This window comes from Chiloscyllium punctatum, chromosome 36, assembly GCF_047496795.1.
Source record: "Chiloscyllium punctatum isolate Juve2018m chromosome 36, sChiPun1.3, whole genome shotgun sequence".
Lineage (NCBI taxonomy): Eukaryota > Metazoa > Chordata > Chondrichthyes > Orectolobiformes > Hemiscylliidae > Chiloscyllium > Chiloscyllium punctatum.
Genome location: NC_092774.1, coordinates 39,599,815 through 39,620,451, shown reverse-complemented (window position 1 = coordinate 39,620,451; position 20,637 = coordinate 39,599,815). Strand labels below are relative to the sequence as shown.

Sequence of the window (20,637 nt, the reverse complement as noted above, 5' to 3'; positions counted from 1 at the left end):
GAGCTATAGGGAGAGGCTGAACAGACTGGAGCTGTTTTCCCTGGAGCGTTGGAGCCTGAGGGGTAACCTTATAGAGGTTGCAAATTTATGAGGGGCATGTATAGCATAAATAGACAAAGTCTTTTCCCTGGGTTCGGGTCTGTTTCCATGCTGTACATCTCTATGACTCTGTTGGTTGCATCTGTAAGATCCTGAATCAGCACCTTGAGGAGAATTAGAGTGGAGTGAGAACAGAGGAGGGAGAGAGTGTGGGATGGTGCCTTCAATTTTGTGGAATAACAAAAGAAAAGTATATTCCGCAGAAAGTAGAATTGCTTGTTCAGAGTTGTTACCCTGCACTGAGTGTAATGACTTTTGTAATCTCTTTTTACAGAGTATTTGAAGGTCTGAAGACAGAAATTTCAAAATCGACAGATGAAGGCCTTATGCCCGAAGCATTGACTCTTCTGCTCCTCGGATGCTGCCTGACCTACAGTGTTTTTCCAGCGTCTCACTTTTGAAGTCTTGACTCTCCAGCATCTGCAGTCCTCACTTTCACATCATGTCTGACAGTGACACTGGGACATCGGGACTGCAACGATTTTTGACTGTGATTCTGTGAGAAGGAGCAAAGCGTTTGCTTCCTGCTCGAGTGCATTTTTAGAATCAGTCGGACTGGATGAGAGACCCTACGTTGCAGCGCAGTGAGTATGGAGCCTGAAACAGTTCTTCGGCCTGGAAAGAGGAATTCACGGCAGGGTGGGGCTGTACCCACGTTTGTGTGCGGCTGAATCTTCGGCCATGGAGAAACTTGAGGAATCCCGCCCTGTGAAGAAACTGTGGAAGTGTGGCGACTGTGGGAAAGGCTTCTGTGCCCCGTCTGCTCTGGAGACTCATCGGCGCAGTCACACCGGGGAGAGGCCCTTCAGCTGCCCCGAGTGCCGGAAGGGCTTTACCCAGGCATCCGCCCTGCAGACGCACCGGCGGGTCCACACGGGGGAGAGGCCTTTCAGCTGCCCCGAGTGTGGGAAGGTCTTCAGCAATTCCTTTGCCCTGCTGAGGCACCAGCGAATCCACAAGGGGGAGAGGCCACTCTCCTGCCCCGAGTGCGGGAAGGCCTTCAGTGATTCCTCTCACCTGCTGACCCATCGGCGGGTCCACACAGGGGAGAGGCCCTTCAGCTGCTCCGAATGCAGGAAGGCCTTTACCTAGGCCTCTGCCCTGCTGATCCATCAGCGGCTCCACACAGGGGAGCGGCCCTTCAGCTGCCCAGAGTGCGGTAAAGGCTTCAGCGATTCCTCCACCCTGCAGACCCACCAGCAGGTCCACACGGGGGAGAGGCCCTTCAGCTGCTGTGAATGCGGGAAGTGCTTTACCCAGGCCTCTGCCCGGCTGGGACACCTGCGGTCCCACACCGGGGGGAGGCCCTTCAGGTGCCTCGAGTGTGGGAAGGGTTTTGCCCGGGCCTCCAACCTCCAGACCCACCAGCGGATCCACACAGGGGAGAGGCCCTTTAGTTGTCCCGAGTGCGGGAAGTGCTTTACCTAGGCCATCACACTTCAGAAACATCAGCAGGTCCACATAGGGGAGAGGCCCTTCAGTTGCCCCGGGTGCAGTAAGGTGTTCACCTGCTCCTCCCACCTGCGGAGGCACCAGCAAGTTCACGTACTATAGCAGAGGCATTGAAGGAGTGACGGCTGAGTGCCATTATTGACTGGAGTATTAACCCAGTTCTGGGGCCTCCCGGGTTCAAATCCTGCCGTGGCAGATGGTGAAATTGGAATTCAGTCAGTAATCTGGAGTTCCAAGTCTAACGATGAAGTCAATTTTGGGGGCGGAGTTGTGGGGGTGGGGATGGTGTTGGGGTGAGAGAACCCCATCTGATTCACTCGCGTCATTTTTCTGGAAGGAAACTGCCGTTGTGGGAAAGGATTCATTCAGTCGTCCCAGCTGCATCCTTTACACTGTCTGGCCTATGGTTGACTCCACACTGCACCCATGCCCCCCCTCTGTGCCCCCCGCCCCCTTTCTCTCCCCCATTGGGCCCCTCCCATTCCCTTTTTGCTGGGGGTGGAATCTGAAGCTGTAACAAAGTTGGGTCACAATAAAGGGTTACCTGAACTTACCGCCAGGCTCAGACTCTCATTGAAGGCTTTGAGCTTCAAATGGTTTTTGTTTTAAACCTGTTGATTTCTTTCAGCCTCCTGCACTAAGTTTCCAATGTCGTGTATCTGATGGAACAGTGAATGAGTAGCTCGTATCGTTGGAAATTGCAGATATTTCAGGAGTGCAGGTACTGTGTTGTTTTATGGGCATTGTAAAGTTTCCTGGCAGCACCAGGAGGTGGGGGCTGTGTTCATTCGAAATGATGGGCAGTTGCTGGTGTTGGACTGAGGTGGAGAAAGTTAAAATCGACACCACTCCAGGTTAGAGTCCCAACAGATTTATTTGGGAGCGCTAGCTTTTAGAGCGCTGCTCCTCCATCGGGTAGGTGTTGGGCAGGATCATAAGACATAGAATTTATCGCAAAACATTACAGTGTCATGCAGTTGATCAGATTTCCTGAACAAGTCCAGTTGCAATTCAGTCTTTCATCTTTTCGAATGGGTTGCAGGTTTCGGTTCATTAACATGGATATCCCAGAACTACTTTTAAGTCACATTCTCCCGATGACTTAAGATTTTGTAAAAATAGGTGACATCTCAGCTCAGACAAAGCAAGAAAGGTGTGAGGTTCAAGTCCGTCTGTATCCCAGTCCTGAGTCTCACATATTCTATTTCCAAAGTAGGAATTTATAAAATATTACATAGATTGACTGCCTGCAGATTGTATTTTGCTCAAAAAGCACAATGTATCTGCAAATGCAAATTCACTGCATAGGTTTGTTTGTGTGTGTGTGTGTGTGTGTGTGTGTGTGTGTGTGCACGCACGCGCGTGTGTGTGTGTGTGTGTGCTCCCATACTGTAGAGAATCGAATCTAATCTACACACACACACATTGGAGAGGGCAGGGTGAGACTTGTCTTTCACTTTGCAGAAGGTGGGAGGTCCTGGATGCTGTGATTCAGTGTAAACACATGCTGGAAGACCTTTGGCTCAGAGAGATGGAGTTGGAAGCCAGGCTGCAGACACGTCACAGGGAAAGTTAACCGGACACTTTATTCCAGGAGATGGTCATTCCCCTCTGGACAGATCCTTCTGATTCAGTCACTGGACAGGGTCAGAAGGGTGTGAGTGTGAATCACACAGGTAAAGGGGATCTGAGTTTGGGAGGCAGGGGGAGGAGCTAACTGGCTGTGTGGTGGGGCGGGGCACTGGGGGTAAGGGCAGAATATTAACAGTTGATTGTCGTCTTTCTCTGAAGTTAGCAGCAGGAGGCCAGATGCATCGGTGTCTGTCTGGCACCAGGTTTAGGAACCGACGTGCTCAGGACAGGAGAAGTGGGAAAGGGAGGCTGCAGTGGGTGTGGTCCACAAATCTCAGGAGGGCAGAGCCTTTGCTGAGGGCGCATGAGAAGTCAGAAGCTAAAAAGATAAAGCAGAACATCAAAGCCCTGGGTGGCATGGTGGCTCAGTGGTCAGTACTGCAGCCTCATAGTGCTGGGTTTGATTCCAGCCTCAGGCGACTTTGGCACATTGTCCCCCTTGTGTCTGCGTGGGTTCCTCCCACAGTCCAAAGATCTGCAGTTTAGGGTGGATCAGCTGTGCTGAAGTGTCCAGGGATGTGCATTTTCAGGTGCGTAAGCCATGGGGAACTACATGGTAAGTGGGTTGGTCTGGTGGGATGCTATTTGGAAGGTCAGTGTGAGGTAAATGGGCTGAATGACCTGCAGGGATTCTACTGCTTTAGCCGTTTGTATCTTGAGAAAATGATTACTTTGGTCCTGGGGGAGGGTGGGATTTGTAGTGTCACTGCCCTCTGTCCATTCTCTTTCTGTCCCCTGTCCATTTTCTCTCTCTTGCCACCCACCCTCAGCTCCTCCCGCCTCAACCATTCTCTTTCCCCACCACCTGTTATTTCTCGTGCCTCCATCCCTCTTTGATCGCTGTATCAAGCCCTTGTAAGAAGAGAGAGACAGATGGTGATGACTCTACCTGGGAGATGGGGGTGCACGAGAAATGGCTGATCTTTAACATTGAGAATAGCTATTCAGAAAAAACATTAAAGCATGTTCAGTTCTATTTTTTAAAAAAGCTGCAGGCATCTTTCTGAAACTTGTGTTGAAATATGTGCAGTTTGGCCACAGTTGAGGACAGGCTGTAAGGGGTGAGTTGCCTATTCTAATATTGTCAAATTGGTTCTATATAGAAATAGAGTCATGGAGCATGGAATGAAACAGTTTGGTCTGTGCCGACCAGATATCCTAAATTATTCTATTCCTATTTGCCAACACTTGGCCCAAACCCCTTTAAACCTTCCTGTTCGTACACCCATCCAGATGCCTTTTAAAAGTTGTAATTGTACCAGCCTCCACTCCGGCAGCTCATTCAATACATTTACCATCCTCTGCGTGAAACAAGTTACCCCTTAGGTCCGTTTTAAACCTTTCCCCACTCACCCTAAACTAATGTCCTCTCGTTCTGGCATTTCTTGAGGCAAAGTAAATGTCACCCGTTTTTTCTAATCCTTTGGTGCCTCATCTTTCCCCACTCAACCTAAACCGATGCCCTCCAGTTTGTGGCTCCCCTAACTGAGGGAAAAGAAATGCAAATTTGTGCAGCCAGCCAAAATGGAAAAGGAATACAATGTCGAGCCGTGGGGGGTGGGGGGAAGGAAATTGTGGTTCAACTTTTTTTTTCCTCCGATTGGCATTTGGAGACTTCAAATCTGTCAGGAACGTGAAGCATTTCTGAAGAGCATAATGCGCATGCCGCTCAGTGTCAGCAAGCACTGCGCATGTCCGCTGGTGTCAGCAAAAGACTGTGCATGCGCCTGGTTGTACGCACATTCGACTCATGACATACTTTTGATGGACCAATGGGGAACTCGGGAGGACCGGAAGGAATCTTGTCCTCCTGCCAATCAGAGCATCGCTATTGTCTAAATGCGGAAGTTGGACAATGAGCTTCTGAAGCAGCTCGTGCTGCTGCTCCTGTCTCTCTGAATAAAGACTGAGCTTTACCCCAAACTGCAACTTTCTTCCTCCGTCCAACAACTGTGAGTACGGCACTCTCTTTTTCATTCTGGCGTTCAATTGTTGACTTCCAACAACTGAAAGGAAAGGGAGTGAATTCAGGGTGGGGACAGAGTGTAGAAATATTGGTCGACAGTGTGGTGCTGGAAAAGCATACCAGGTCAAGCAGCATCCGAGGAGCAGGAAAATCGACGTTTCGGGCAAAAGTCCTTCATCAGGAATTTTCCTGCTCCTCGGATGCTGCTTGACCTGGTATGCTTTTCCAGCACCACACTGTCGACCAATATTTCTACACTGAGTTTGGAAGTGGGGTGGGGCCTTCCTGTGGTTAGGGGTGGGGGGTTCATTGAATATATTCAGGGCTGAGTTCATCTGATTTTTGAACAACAATGAAGTGGATGGTTATGAGGGAACAGAAAAATGGTTTTAAGAATGGTTACAGAATCGTACAGCACAGAAACAGATACTTGATTTCATGCTGACTATATCCATAAACTAAACTAGTCCTACCTTGTTTGGCCTATATATCTCTGAGCCTTTCCTATTCATAAGAGCAGAAATTAAGCCATTCAGCCCACTGGATCTGCCCATACCATTCAATCACGGCTGAGAAGTGTCTCAGCCCCATTCTCCTGTTTTCTCCCTGTAACCCTCTATCCTCTTGACACTCAAGAACTGTTTCTGTCTCAGTGTTAAATATCCTCAGTTACCTGACCTCCACAGACTTCTGTGGCAATGAATTCCATCAGTTCACCACTCTCTGGCTAAAGAAATTTCTCCTAATCTCCGTTCTGAAAGGTCTTCCCTTTACTCTAAGGCTGTGCCCTCGGCTGCTAGTCTCTCCTTCCAATGGAAATATCTTCCCAACATCAACTTGTCCAGACCACTGAGTATTCTGTTTGTTTCAATTAGATTCCCCTGAGTGTGGCTCTGTTAATCAGCATGAACCAGACCCTTCAGGATAAGGTACAGCAGCTCCAGGATGACAAGGATTGGATCCTCAATATTGAGCAGTTGATCAAATGGAAAGCAAGATAAAGGAGAGTTAGCACAGGTAATCAAAGCACTGATCACAGGGTAATCTGGTGTCAGCTCAGATTTCAGGTCCTGATTTCTCACCCCTCCTGGATTTCTGCTGATGCTTTGACCCCCTTTTTTTTTTTACACCTTCCGGAACAATAAGTCAATCCAGACCCAGATCTCCCAGCCTGTTAACCATCCAGACACCGAGTGTAGTCATAGGGAATAAAACAAGAAATGTGAACCAAAATTAGAAATAAGTAGGTGCTTGTGCTTAATGTTGTTCAATAGGAAGTAAACCAGAAATACTACTCTCCCAGAATTCCTACAGTGCCTTATTTGAGGAATTCTCTCACCCTTACATAGAGATATACAGCATGGAAACAGACTTTTTCTCTCTCTCATGCACACACATGCACAAGTCCATGGGGGTGAATTTGTGTTTGCCGAATGATATTTACATATGCGTTCTATTTTCCTCAGAAAATGCACAATCTGCAGGCAGTTAATACATGGAATATTTTGTAAATTCCACATTGGAAATAGAACCAGTCTGACTCTAGACTGGGATACAGACAGATTCTGACCTCACACCTTTAATGCATTGTTTGAGCTGAGGTGTCTCCTTTTGTTATAAAGCCTTAAAGTTATCCTGAGAAGGTGCCTTACAGGAAGTTCTGGGATTTACATATTAATGATGTCTGCAATCCATTGTAAAAGATGAAAGGCTTAACGATCCAAGTTTGTTCAATATATCATTTCAATGCCAGGACACTCTAATGCTTTTCCAGAAATTGTGTGTCTTATGATCTTACACCCCACAACCACCTGATGAAGGAGCAACACTCCAAATGCTAGTGCTGCCAAATAAACCCATTTGACGATAACCTGGTGTTGTGTGATTTTTAACTTTGTCCAAGTAAGGTGTGATTGGCCAGGTCAAATTACCCATAGTGCCCAGGGATGTGCAGGTTAGGGTGGATTGGCGGTGCTAAATTACCCACAGTGCCCAGGGATGTGCAGGTTAGATGTATTAGTCAAGGGGTAAATGTAGAGCAATAGGAGTAGGGGAATGGGTGTGGTGATGTTGCCATTCGGAGGTTGGTGTGGACTTGTTAGAACAGTGAGGGTTCTGTGAAGAGAAGGGATTTTTGTTAACTGTTCAGGAAGGGGGGGGGGGAGGAGGAAGCAGTGTGGGGGTGGAGGGGGGAAGCGGTGGGTGGAGTGTGGGGGGAGGAAATTTGTTCACTTGTAGCAACTGGAGTGAACCTAGGTAGGGAGCAGACTCTGCAAACTCATAATTACCCGGATACGGAGGGTTGGAAGGATAGGGTGTTGCTGTTTTCCCTAATGCGTCAGAGTGTGAGGGGTAACCTGATAGACTTTCTTAAAATCATGAGGGGCATGGATTGGGTAAATAGACGAGGGCTTTTCCTTGGGATGGGGAGTCCAGAACTCGAGGGTAATACATTTAAGGTGAGGGCAGGGGGAGGGAGACTACAAAGAGACCTAAGGGGCAACATTTTCACGGAGAGGATGGTGCATGTATGGAATGAGCTGACAAAGGAAGTGGCCATTTAAAAGTCATCAGCCTGAGTGTATGAAAAGGAAGGGTTCAAAGGGATATGGGCAAAACGCTGGCAAATGGGACGAGATTAATTTTGGATATTGGTTGGGCACAGAAGAATTTGACCGAAGTGTCTGTTTCAGTGCTGTACATCTCGATGACTCTGGCTTTCCACGAATGTTTGTCATGTCTGTATGTTCAGTTTCTCTCTGGTGGTGGTGGTGTCAATGCCTTGATGGCTCATTTTGCTTCCCCCCCCACTTCCTGGGATTGTTAACCATTTTGTCTGGTTCTTCTTCAAGAAGCTGCATTTGACATTTTTATGCTTCCCAAAATCAGACCTGCTCACCCTCAGCAATATCCCAGTGTTGCAAAAGATATTAAATTTCAGGTGGAGTTATCCAAAACTCCAAAGAGATGTCAGTCTTGACGTTTTTGCAATTCTGCCCCTATAAGATCCTGAATCAACACCTTCTGGAGAATGAGTTAGAGCGGAGGGCGGGAGAGAGAGTGTGGGATAGCGCTTTCAATTTTGTGGAATAACAACACAAACAAATTGCTTGTTCTGAATTTTTATTCTGGACTGACAGTAATGAATTTTGTAATCTCTTGACAGAGTATTTGAAGATCTGAAGACAGAAGTTTCAAAATTAACAGATGAAGGACTTATGCCCAAAATGTCGACTCTCCTGCTCCTCAGGTGCTGCCTGACTTGCTGTACTTTTCCAGCGTCGCACTTTTCAATACTGACTCTGCAGCGTCTGCAGTCCTCACTTTGACGTCAATGTCTGACAGTCACTCAATCCATCGGGACCGCAACAATTGTTGACTGATTATGTGAGAAGGAGCAAAGTGTTTTGGTTCCTGTTTCAGTCCGTTTTCAGCATCAGTGGGACTGGATGAGAGACCCTACTGTTGGAGTGCACTGAGTGTGGAGCCTGAAACAGTTATTAGGCCTGGGAAGGGGAATTCACGGAGGGGAGGAGCTCTACACGTGTTGTGTGCGGCTGAAGCTTCAGCCATGGAGAATCCCAAGGAATCCTGCCCCATGGAGAAACTGTGGAAGTGTGGTGACTGTGGGAAAGGCTTCCGTTTCCCATCTGCTCTGGAGATTCATCGTCGCAGTCACACCGGGGAGAGTCCATTCCCTTGCACAGTGTGGGAAGGCCTTCAGCAATTCCTCTGACCTGTTGAGGCACCAGCGGGTCCACACCAGGGAGAGGCCCTTCAGCTGCCCCGAGTGTGGGAAGGGCTTTACCCAGGCCTCCACCCTGTTGGCCCACCGTCAGGTCCACACTGGGGAGAGGCTGTTCCTCTGCACCGAATGTGGGAAGGGCTTCAGCAATTCCTTCGCCCTGCTGACCCACCAGCGGGTCCACACGGGGGAGAGGCCATTCCCCTGCACAGAGTGCAGGAAGGCCTTCAACAGTTCCTCCGACAGGCTGAGGCACCAGCGGGTCCACACAGGGGAGAGTCCGTTCACCTGCTATCAGTGTGGGAAGAGTTTTAACCGCTCATCCCACCTGCGGGGACACCAGAAAGTTCACATGCCATCGCAGGGGATTTAAAGCAGCGAGACAGCTGAGTGCCTTTATCGACTGGACTATCAACCCAGTTCCAGGAGCTGCCAAGGCAGATGGCGGAATTGGAATTCGGTTAGAAATCTGGAGTTCAGAATCTAACAACGAAACAATTGTCAGGGAGGGGAGGGGAAACCCCCATCTGATTCACTCACAACCTTTTTAGGGAAGGAAACTGCTTTTGTGGGAACGGATTCACTCACTCGTCCCAGTGCATCCTTTACCTGGGCTGGCCTACACGTGACTCCAGACCCACAGCAGTCTGGTTGACTATTCTGTACTCCTTCCCCCCCCCCCCCCCCCCCCCCCCCCAACTCCAGCCGATGAGGGGGGAGAAACCTACTTGGAGACAAGGTATGGGTTCAAATTGGTGCATGAGGCAATACTTCTTCTAGTTTATGGCTATACCAAGGATCCAATTACACAAGGACAACTATGTGCTGACAAATAGTAAAGAACGTGAGGGTGAGGGGGGCGGGGGGAGAAGTGTGTGTGCTTTGACCTTGAGCTGTTCTTTTTAAAAAAAGATACTTTTTCTCCACCTTTTTTGCTGGGGGGATCTGAAGCTGTAACAAAGTTGGGTCGCAATAAAGGTTACCTGAACTTACTGCCGGGCTCAGACTCTCATTGAAAGCTTTGAGCTCCAAGAGGTTTTTGTTTAAAAGCTGATCATTTCTTTCAGCCTCCTGCGCTAAATTTCCAATGTCATGTATCAGATGGAGCAATGAATGAGTAGCTAGTATCATTAGAAATTGTAAATTTTTTAGGAATGCAGGCACTGCGTTGTTTTATCAGCATTGTAACGTTTCCTGGCGTAAGCGTGGGCTGTGTTCACCAGAAACGTTGTGGAGGTGTCAGTGTTGGACTGGTGTGCACAAAGTTAAAATCTCACAACACCAGGTTATAGTCCAGCAGGTTTATTTGGAAGCACTAGCTTTCAGAGCGCTGCTCCTTCATCAGGTAGCTGTGGAGCAGGATCAGAAGACACAGATTTTATAGCAAAAGATCACAGTGTCATGCAACTGATAGGATATATTGAACAAACCTAGATTGCTGTTAAGTCTTCCATCTTTTCGAATGGTTTGCAGGTTTCTGTTCATTAATATGTAAATCCCAGAACTACTTTTAATTCATGTTCTCAAGATGACTTAAGGTTTTATAAAAATAGGTGACATCTCAGTTCAGACATTGCATGAAAGGTGAGAGGTTTGGTCTGTCTGTATCCCAATCTTGAATCAGACTGGTTCTCTTTCCTAAGTATGAGTTGATAAAATATTACATGGATTGATTGCCTCCATTAACTGCCTGCTGGAGGACCTTCGGCTCAGATTCAGCTGGAAGCGAAGGCTGCAGACACTGGTGGTGGGTGGGGTAGGAATCTTAACTGGACGCTTTATTCTGGGAGATGGTCATTCCCCTCAGGACAGCCTTCTGATTGGCTCAGGGATTGTCTCCATTCTCTGCAGTTGCCAGCTGGAGGCCAGATGACATTGGTGTCTGTCTGGTACCAGGATTCAGGAACCGATAAGAAGAGGTGATGGTGATGACTCTACCTGGGAAATGGCTTATTTTTAAAATTAAGAATAGCTAAAATGATATATTCAGAAACATTATTAAAGCATGTTCAATTTTATAAAAATGCTGCAGACATCTTTTGAAATTCGCATTGAAATATGTGCAGTTAGGCCACAGCTGAGGACAGGCTGTAATGGGTGAATGGCCTATTCCTAGTCTTGTGAAATTGGCTCAGATTATGTCAAAAAAGAATCATAGAATTGTACAGCACAGAAACAAAGCCTTCGGTCCCGACCGCCCAGATATCCTAAATTAACCTAGTCTCATTTGCCGGCACTTTGCCCATATCCCTGTAAACCTTTCTGTTCATGTCCCCATCCAGATACCTTATATATGTTGGCAGCTCATTCAATTTACGCACCACTCTCTGCGTGAAACAAGTTGCCCCATAGGACACTTTTAAGTTTTCCACTCTCATCCTAAACGACTTCTACTTCTTCTACTTCTACACCTCCCCACCCCAGGGGAAATACCTTGTCTATTTACATTTTCTATGCCCTTCATGATTTTATAAACCTCTATAAGGTTACCTCCTCAGTCTCCAATACTCCAGGGAAAACAGCTCCAGCATTTTCAGCCTCTCCCTGTAGCTCCAAACCTAACAACATCCTTAGGTCATTTCTGAATCCTTTCAAGTTTCACAACATTCTTCCCACTGAGTGATCAATAGGCTGTGAACAATCTATTTTGTTGCGCATGCTCCTCGGAGTCAGCAAAAAAACTGCGCCAGCTGCTCGGCGTCCGCGCACACGGCTCGCGCCCTTCTTTTGATGGACCAATAGAAAGGACTGGAGGACCGGAAGGAGACTGATCCTCCTGCCAATCAGAGCGCCCCTATTGTCTGAATGCGGAAGTTGGAACATGAGCTTCGGAAGTTGCCGTTGTTGCTCCTTTCTCTCTGATTGCAACCTCCTTCCTCTGTCCAACATCTGTAAGTACCACACTCTCTTTTTCTCACCCTATTTTCAATTTCTTTTCTAAATTCTGAACTTCAGTTGTTGACTTGCAGCAACTGAAAGGAAATGGGGTGAATCGGGGGTTGGGGGAACAGACTCTGCAAGCGTTGGTTCAGGTCTGTGGCTCCATTGGCAAACGCATCAACACAATGTAATGATTTTGCCTTTGCTGTGGAATAAAATGCAGAAAAAAAGGTGCATTGTTTAAATAGTGATATATTGGGCATGTGGAGAAAGTGAGGGCTGCACATGCTGGAGATTAGAGTCGAAAAGTGTGTTGCTGGAAAAGCACAGCAGGTCAGGCAGCATCTGAGGACCAGGATTGTTGGTGATTTGGACACCAGCCCTTCGTCAGGAATGATATGTGGATGTACAAAGGGGCCTCAACATCCTTCCACACCAGTCACTGCCAGTTGTCAGACAGATGTAGCAAGCAATCAGCGAGGCATGTGGTATATTAGCAAGAGTTCAGAAGTTGGGATGGCTTTCTGCGATCAGGCGGCCATTGAATATATTCAAGCCTGCGTTCATCTGATTTCTGAACAACAAAAAAGTGGATGGTGATGGGGGAAGGCAAAAATAATGGTTTTAAGACCAGGACAGAACAGTTACAGAGTCATACAGCTCAGAAACAGACACTTCAGTCCAACTAGTTCATGCTGAATATATTCACAAACTAAACTAGTCCCATGTAGTTTAGCCCATATCCCTCTGAACCTTTCCTACTCATGTACTTATCCAAATGTCTTTTAAATGTTATTACTGTACCTATATCCACCACTTCCTTAGGACATTGATTCCACACACAAACCACTCTCCTCCAAAAAAAAGGTGTTCCTCATGTCTTTTTTAAATCTTTCTCCTCTCTCCTTAAAAGTTTGCTCCCTAATCTTGAAACCCCCATCTGAAGGAAACAGCACCAGCCACTCATCTCATTGACACCCCTCTTGGTTTTATAAACTTCTCAACTTCCTGAGCTCCTGTGAAAAAAGTCCCAGCCTATCCACTTAGATATAAGTATATTCATATCCAGTTATGATCTGTTCAGTGCTGGTGCATGCTCAAAAGACCAAATGGCCTACTTCTGCTCCCAATTCTCTCTCACTGTGTCCAAGACAGCAAGAGACCATAAAACATAGGAGCAGAAATTAGACCATTCAGCCCATCAGGTCTGCTCATACCACACAACCGTGGTTGATAAGTTTCTCAACCTCATTCTCCCACTTCCTCCCCATAACCCTTGATCCCCTTAATACTCAAGAACCTATCTATCGCAGTCTTAAATACCCTCAGTGACCTAGCCTCCACAGCCTCATGTTGCAACAAATTCCACGGATTCACCACTCTATGGCTGAAAAGTTTCTCCTTTTCTCCCTTCTTAAAGGTCTTTCCTTTTCTAGTCTCTTTCAGGTCTGGTCTCGCCCACCAATGGAAACATCTTCCCAATGCCCACTTTGTTTAGGCCTTTCAATGTTTGTATGTTTCAATTATATCTCCCCTGAGTGAAAGTGTGGGCCTGTGTTATGGACTAAGCCAGACCACTCAAAACATTCTGAAGCAGGCAGCCCCAGACCATAACTTTGCAATTTGATTTGGTAAGTGTACAGTGAAACTTACCTGGAGTAAGTTAGCTTGGTTGACTACTAGATTTTAAAACAGACAAAAATTTATTCACAAAATTACACAATGAAACATGAAGATCAGAATAAAGAACCCGTACAGAACTCAACCATGCCAACTAGACTCAGTTATGCTGTTCTGAATATACACAACAGGTCCCAATAAGCCAACTCCCTTTGAAAACCAGTATAAATGGAACACATGCTTATAGGTTGAAGTTGAGAGGCGGAAAAGAGAGAGAGAGTTTCCACATAGCTCCCTGTTGAACTTCCAACCAGTTCAATACTGAACTAAAACTGCTCACCTCACTCCCCTTTCTTTATACAGGTCACTTCTAAAACTTGACCAATTTGGCCTGAAGTCACACCTGTTTACATATAAACAAAAGGCCTTTCAAAATCCCTTTCATCTCTGTTCAAACCAGACTGATCAGAACCTGGCCGGTTTATTACCTCTGAAAAATGTCATGGACAGAGTCTCCTTGAGCCAGAGAAAAGCTTTTCGTCAAAATAGGAACTAGCTTTGTGACACCTGTTAATCAGCATGAACCAGACCCTTCAGGATGAGGTACAGCAGGGATTAGGTTCAGTAAAGTGAGAATGGAGGGAGAGTGTGAGATGGAGATTTTCAGCTTCCAGAGAATAAGAGAGGAAAAAGAGTTTGCTGTAAATTAGAATTGATCAGATGGGCCAATGAACCGAGGAGTGGCAGATGGAGTTTAATTCAGAGAAATGTGAGGTGTTGCATTTTGGTCAAACAATCCAGGCAGGACTGGCACAGTGAAGGGGAGTGTCAGAACAGAGAGATCTTGGAGTGCAGGTTCATGGGTCCTTGAAAGTGAGTCTTAGGAGGTCATGGAGTGGCTGTACAGGACATTGGTTAGGCCACTTTTAGAATACTGTGTTCAGTTCTGGTCTCCCTGCTACAGGAAAGATGTTGTGAAACTTTGAAAGGGTTCAGAAAGGATTTTCAAGGCTGTTGACAGAGTTGGAGTGTTTAAGACAGGAAGAGGCTAAATAGGCCAGTGAAAATTTTCCGTGGAAGCATTGGAGGTTGAGGGGGGACCTTATAGATGTTTATAAGGGGCAGGATAGGATGAGTACCCAGGGTAGGGGAGCCCAAAACTGGACGGCATATGTTTGCGGTGAGAGGGAATGATTTAAAAGGGACCTGAGGAGCTACGTTTTCACAGAGGGTGATGGAGTCTGATACAATTACTACAAAATTTAAAGGGCATCTGGATGGGAATATGAAGTGGAAGGGTTTAGGGGGATATGTGCCAAATGCTGGCAAATGATTTAGGTTAATTTAGGATTTCTTTTTGGCACAGATGAGTTGGGTTGAAGGGTCTGTTTCTGTGCTGTTTGACTCTAATCATCTTCGGTGAAAGCAGAAGTGTGGTTCTGGAGACTGGACTTTCAGAGCAGCTTTCAAAGATGTTTTGCCTTGACTGGGAACAGAAAAAGTTCCAAATTAAATCTTTTATTTGTGAGACAGCAACTGAATGAGTGAATACATCTTGGAAAGTGAGAATTCATTGAACTGTGGGGATGAAGCCCTACCCTATCCAGTCATTTCTGCTGGTCGATGAAACTCTGACTCAAGATTAGGGGGAGTAGATTTAGGACAGTGATGAAGAGGAACTGCTTTTCCTGGAGAGTAGTGAATCTATGAAATTTTCTGCCAAGGAATCAGGAGAGGCAGTTTCGTTAAGTATATTCAAGACACAGTTGGATGGGTTTTTGCAATGGTAGGGCAATTAAGGGTAGTTGGGACAATGGAGGTAGGAGTAGCTGAGAGGATGGATAGGTCAGCCATGAGCTTAATGAATGGCAGAGCAGGCTCTATGAGCCAATGGCCTACTCCTGCTTCTATTACTATGGAACTATGTCCCTGCATTTCCTATGGCTAATCACCGAACCTGCACATCCCTGGACACTGGGCAATTTAGCATATCCAATCCAAATCAAGGCCAGTGAGCAATGTCGTGATCTGGAGAATTTACATCAGAGAATGATAGAAAAGGACAAGGAGAGTAAATATACCAGCAATCAAAATTGGATTCTAAACATCACAAAAATTGAAACTAAAACGGTGTGTCTGAATGTGTGCTGCATTGTAACAAAAGCGAATGAATTGACTGCACACATTGAATGACGATCTGACTCCTAACGGAGACATGGCTTCAGAATGACAAGGATTGGATCCTGAAAATTGAGGGGGTAGTCAAATGGAAAGCAAGATAATGTGGGAGAGGTGCTAATGAAAGCGCTGATCACAGGGTAATCTGGTGTCAGCTCGGATTTCAGGTCCTGGTTTCTCTGTGCTCTGTTGATTTTCCTGTTCCAACAGAGTAAAATGTGGGTCTGCTCTCAGCTCTGCTGGATTTCTGCTGAAGCTTTGACCCCCCCCCCCCCACCTCTTTACACCTTCTGGAACAAAAAAAATTCAGTGAATTGAGACCCAACCCACAATCTCCCAGTCTCTCAAACCAATCAGACACAAGAGTGTAGTCATAGCATGGAATCAAACAAGAAAAATGAAACAAAGTTAAATGTATATAGGTGCTCGTGCTTAATTAGATTAGATTCCTATAGTATGGAAACACGTCCTTCCACCCAAAAAGTCCACACTGACCCTCCGAAGAGTAACCCACCCAGACCCATTCCCCTACATTTACCCCTACCTAATGTACCTAACATTATGGGCAATTTAGCATGACCAATTCACCTGACCTGCACAACGTTGGACTGTGGGAGGAAACGGGAGCACTTGGTGGAAACCCACTCAGACCCAGGGAGAATGTGCAAACTCCACACAGAATCAAACCCAGGTCCCTAGTGCTGTGAGGTAGCAGTGCTAACCACTGAGCCACCATGCTGCCCCCAAATGTTTGTTCATTAGGAAGTAAACCAGAAATAGAGCTTTCCCAGGATTCTTATAGTGCCCTACTTGAGCAATACTCTCTCCCTTACATCTATTAGTACCCAGCTATGACTTACAACAATATTTACACCAATGTAAATAAAGCATCTGTTATCAAATAGACATAGAGATATACAGCACGGAAAGAGACTTTTTCTCTCCCTCGTGCATGCATGCACACACGTAACTGACAGGAAGTTCTAGGATTTACATATTATTGTTACCTGCAACCCATTCTAAACGATGAAAGACTTAATCCAGGTCTGTTCAATATATCATTTCAGTGGCAGGACACTGTAATGTTTTTCCATGAATTCTGTGCCTTCTGATCTTATTCTCCACAATCACCTGATGAAGGAGCAGCGCTGCTAACACCAGTCCTTCCAAATAAACCTGTTGGGTGTTTGATTTTTAACTTTGTCCAGGTTAGGTTGGATTGGCCAAGCTAAATTACCCGTAGTGCTCAGGGATGTGCGTTAGTCAGGGCAATAGGGGAATGGACATAGGTGGGTTACCCTTCGGAGGGTCGGGATGGACTCCTTGGGCCGAGTGGCCTGCTTCCACACTCGGAATTCTATGAAAAGAAGGGATTACTCTATTGCAAACTGCAGGGCAGCGCAGGCGCAGTGCGCGGAGCTGTTGTCGGCCTTTCCCCGCCCCCTCGCTTCATCTATGACGTCATAACGCGGAAGTGGCCCTGTCTGTTTCAGAGTGAAACTCCCTCCCTCTGGGCAACTCTTCATCCTGGGAGGGAGTGGGGGGAAAATCTGTTCACTTGAAGCAACCGGAGTGATTCCAGGGAGGGGGCAGACTCTGCAAACTCAGGTATGTGTCTTAATTACCCGGGTGAGGAGGGACGGAGGGATGGGATGGGGCTGTTTTCCCTCCCGCGCCAGAGACTTAGGGGTGACCTTCTCGACTTCTAGAAAAGCATGAGGGGCATGAATAGGGTAAATATACAAGGTCTTTTCCTTGGGATGGGGGAGTCCAGAACCAGAAGGTAATAGGTTTAAGGTGGGGGGAGGATTTAAAAGGGACCTAAGGGGCAACTTTTTCATGCAGAATGTGATGTGTGTAAGGAATGAGCTGCCAGAGGAAATGGTGGATGCTGGCATCTGGATGGGTGTTTGAATAGGAAGGTTTCAGAGGGATATGGGCCAAGTACTGACAAATGGGACTAGATTGATTTTGGGTATCTGGTTGGCACGGAAGAGATTGACCGAAGGGTCTGTTTCTGTGCTGTGTATCTCTATGACTCTGGCTTTCTACGAACATATATACAGTTTCTGTCTGGTGTTGGTGTTAATGCTTTGATGTCTCCTTTCCCCCCACTTCCCAGGGATGTTAATGTGAGAACAGAGGGGGGAGAGTGAGATGGTGCTTTCAATTTTGTGGAATAACTAAAGAAAAGAACGTTCCCCCAAAAGTAGAAATGCTTGTTCTGAATTTCTACCCTGGACTGACACTGATGACTTTTGTAATCTCCTTTTACAGAGTATTTGGCGATCTGAGGACGGAAGTTTCAAAATTAACAGATGAAGGGCTTATGCCTGAAATGTCGACTTTCCTGCTCCTCGGATGCTGCCTGACCAGATGTGCTTTTCCAGCACTGCGCTTTTCGGCACTGACTGTCCAGTAACTACAGTCCTCACTTTGTTGTCAATGTCTGACAGTCATTCAATCCATCGAGACTGCAACAATTTTTGACTGTGATTCTGTGAGAAGGAGCAAAGCTTTTTGGTTCCTGTTTGAGTATGTTTTCAGCATCAGTGGGACTGGATAAAAGTCCCTACTGTTGCAGCGTACTGATTGTGGAGCCAGAAACAGTTGTTCAGCCTGAAAAGAGGAATTCACGGTCAGGAGGGGCTCTAAAAGCATTTGTGTACAGCTGAAGCTTCGGCCATGGAAAAACCTGAGGAATCCCACCCCGTGGAGGAATCGTGGAAGTGTGGCGACTGCGGGAAAGGCTTCCGTGCTCCATCTGCCCTGGAGATTCATCGGCGCAGTCACACCGGAGAGAGGCCATTCATTTGCCCCAGGTGTGGGAAGGCCTTCAGCAATTCCTCCGCCCTACTGAGGCACCGATGGGTCCACACGGGGGAGAGGCCCTTCAGCTGCCCCGATTGCGGGAAGGACTTCAGCTATTCTTCTGACCTGAAGACCCACAGGCGGGTCCACACGGGGGTGAGGCCATTCTCCTGCACTGTGTGTGGGAAGGCCTTCAGCACCTCCTCCACCCTACTGACCCACTGGCGGGTCCACACTGGGGAGAGACCATTCACTTGTTCCGAGTGCAGGAAGGGATTCTCTCAGGTGGGCAAGTTGCGGACGCACCAGCGGGTCCACACTGGGGAGAAGCCTTTCAGCTGCCCCGAGTGTGGGAAGGCCTTCAACGATTCCTCTGCCCTTCAGACCCACAAGTGGGTCCACACACAGGAGATGCCTTTCCCCTGCACAGATTGCGGCAAGATCTTCAGCAATTCCTCCACCCTGCTGAAGCACCAGCGGGTCCACACAGGGGAGAGGCCCTTCAGCTGCCCCGAGTGTGGGAAGGGCTTTACCCAGGCGTCGGTCCTGCTGATCCACCAGCGGATCCACACTGGGGAGAAGCCTTTCTGCTGCCCTGAGTGTGGGAAGGGATTCACTCAGATGGGCAACTTGCGCACGCACCAGCGGGTCCACACCGGGGAGAAGCCCTTCATCTGTCCCAAGTGCGGGAATGCCTTCAGCGATTCCTCCACCCTACTGAAGCACCAGCGGGTCCACACTGGGAAGAGGCCATTCCCCTGCCCCGAGTGTGGGAAGGCCTTTAGCAATTCCTCTGACCTGCTGAAGCACCAGCGTGTCCACACGAGGGAAAGGCCCTTCAGCTGTCCCAAATGTGGGAAGGCCTTCAGCGATTCCTCCGCCCTGGTGAAACATCGGCGGGTCCACACGGGGGAGAGGCCCTTCAGCTGTCCCGAATGTGGGAAGGGCTTTACCCGGGCAGCCACCCTGCGGAGGCACCAAGGAGTTCACGTGCCATCGCAGGGGGATTGAAGGAGCGACTGTCGAGTGCCATTATGGACTGGGCTATCAACCCAGTTCTGGAACTCCCAGGTTTGAATCCCACCGCAGCAGATAGCGGATTTGGAATTCGGTCAGAAATCTGGAGGTCAGAATCTAACAATGAAACCATCGGGCGGGGTCGGGGGGAAGCCCCATTCTGATTCAGTCACATCCTTTTTAGGGAAGGAAACTGCTGTTGTGGGAAAGGATTCACTCAGTCATCCCAGCTGCATCCTTTACCTGGTCTGGCCTACACGTGACTGAGACCTACAGCAGTGTAGTTGACTCCACCTGTTTCCCCCCACTTCTTTCCCTCCCGGCAGATGGGCAGGGAGAAACTTACTTGGAGACAGGGTATGGGTTGAAATCGCTGAGTGAGGCAATACTTCTTCTGGGTTAAGGCTGTACAAAGGATCCAGTTACAAAGGGACAAGTTAGTGGTGACCAATAGGAAAGAAAGTGGTGTTGGGGGGGTGGTGGCAGAGGGGTGCTTTGACCTTGAACAGTTAAAAATCAGCTACGTTTTCAACACCTTTTTGCTGAGGTGATCTGGAGCTGTAACAAAGTTGGGTCGCAATAAAGGTAACCTGAACTTGCTGCTGGGCTCAGACTTTGAAAGCTTTGAGCTCCAACAGGTTTTTGTTTTAAAGCTGCTCATTTCTTTCAGCCTCCTGTACTAAGTTTCCAATGCCATGTATCAGATGGAGCAGTGAATGAGTAGCTGGTATCATTAGAAATTGTAAATTTTTCAGGAGTGTAGAGTGCGTTGTTTCATTGGCATTGTAAAGTTTACTGGCAGCACCGGGAGGTGTGGGCTGTGTTCACGAGATATGATGTGGAGATGCCAGCATTGGACTGGGGTGGATAAAGTTAAAAATCACACAACACCAGGTTATAGTCCAACTGGTTTCTTTGGAAGCACTAACTTTCGGACCGCTGCTCCTTCATCAGGTAGCTGTGGAGCAGGATCATAAGACACATATTTCATAGCAAAAATCACAGTGTCATGCAACTAATAGGATATATTGAACAAACCTAGAGTGCTGTTAAGCCATTCATCTTTTAGAATGGGTTGCAGGTTTTAGTTCGTTAATACGTAAATCCCAGAACTACTTTTAAGTCATAGTCTTGAGATGACTTAAGGTTTATTTTTTAAAAAAGTGATATCTTAGCTCAGACAATGCATTACAGGTGTGAACTTCGAGTCTATCAGTATCCCAATCTTGAATCAGAC

The 20,637-nt window shown here is 47.2% G+C and overlaps 1 protein-coding gene and 1 long non-coding RNA gene across 2 annotated transcripts in view; both read left to right on the top strand.

Annotated features, from left to right (window-relative positions):
• LOC140460440 (uncharacterized) overlaps window positions 1–20,637 on the top strand; it is a 252,860-nt gene that overhangs the window by 215,155 nt on the left and 17,068 nt on the right. The window lies entirely within an intron of this gene.
• The window catches only part of LOC140461042 (uncharacterized), a 36,039-nt gene that overhangs the window by 1,136 nt on the left and 14,266 nt on the right, over window positions 1–20,637 (top strand). Inside the window, exons 2-4 of the mRNA XM_072555826.1 lie at window positions 374–2,272; window positions 8,316–9,633; window positions 17,850–19,393. Coding sequence (XP_072411927.1) covers window positions 18,258–19,393 — 1,136 coding nt within the window. The 5' untranslated portion in view covers window positions 374–2,272; window positions 8,316–9,633; window positions 17,850–18,257. The remainder of the gene's footprint in view (window positions 1–373; window positions 2,273–8,315; window positions 9,634–17,849; window positions 19,394–20,637) is intronic.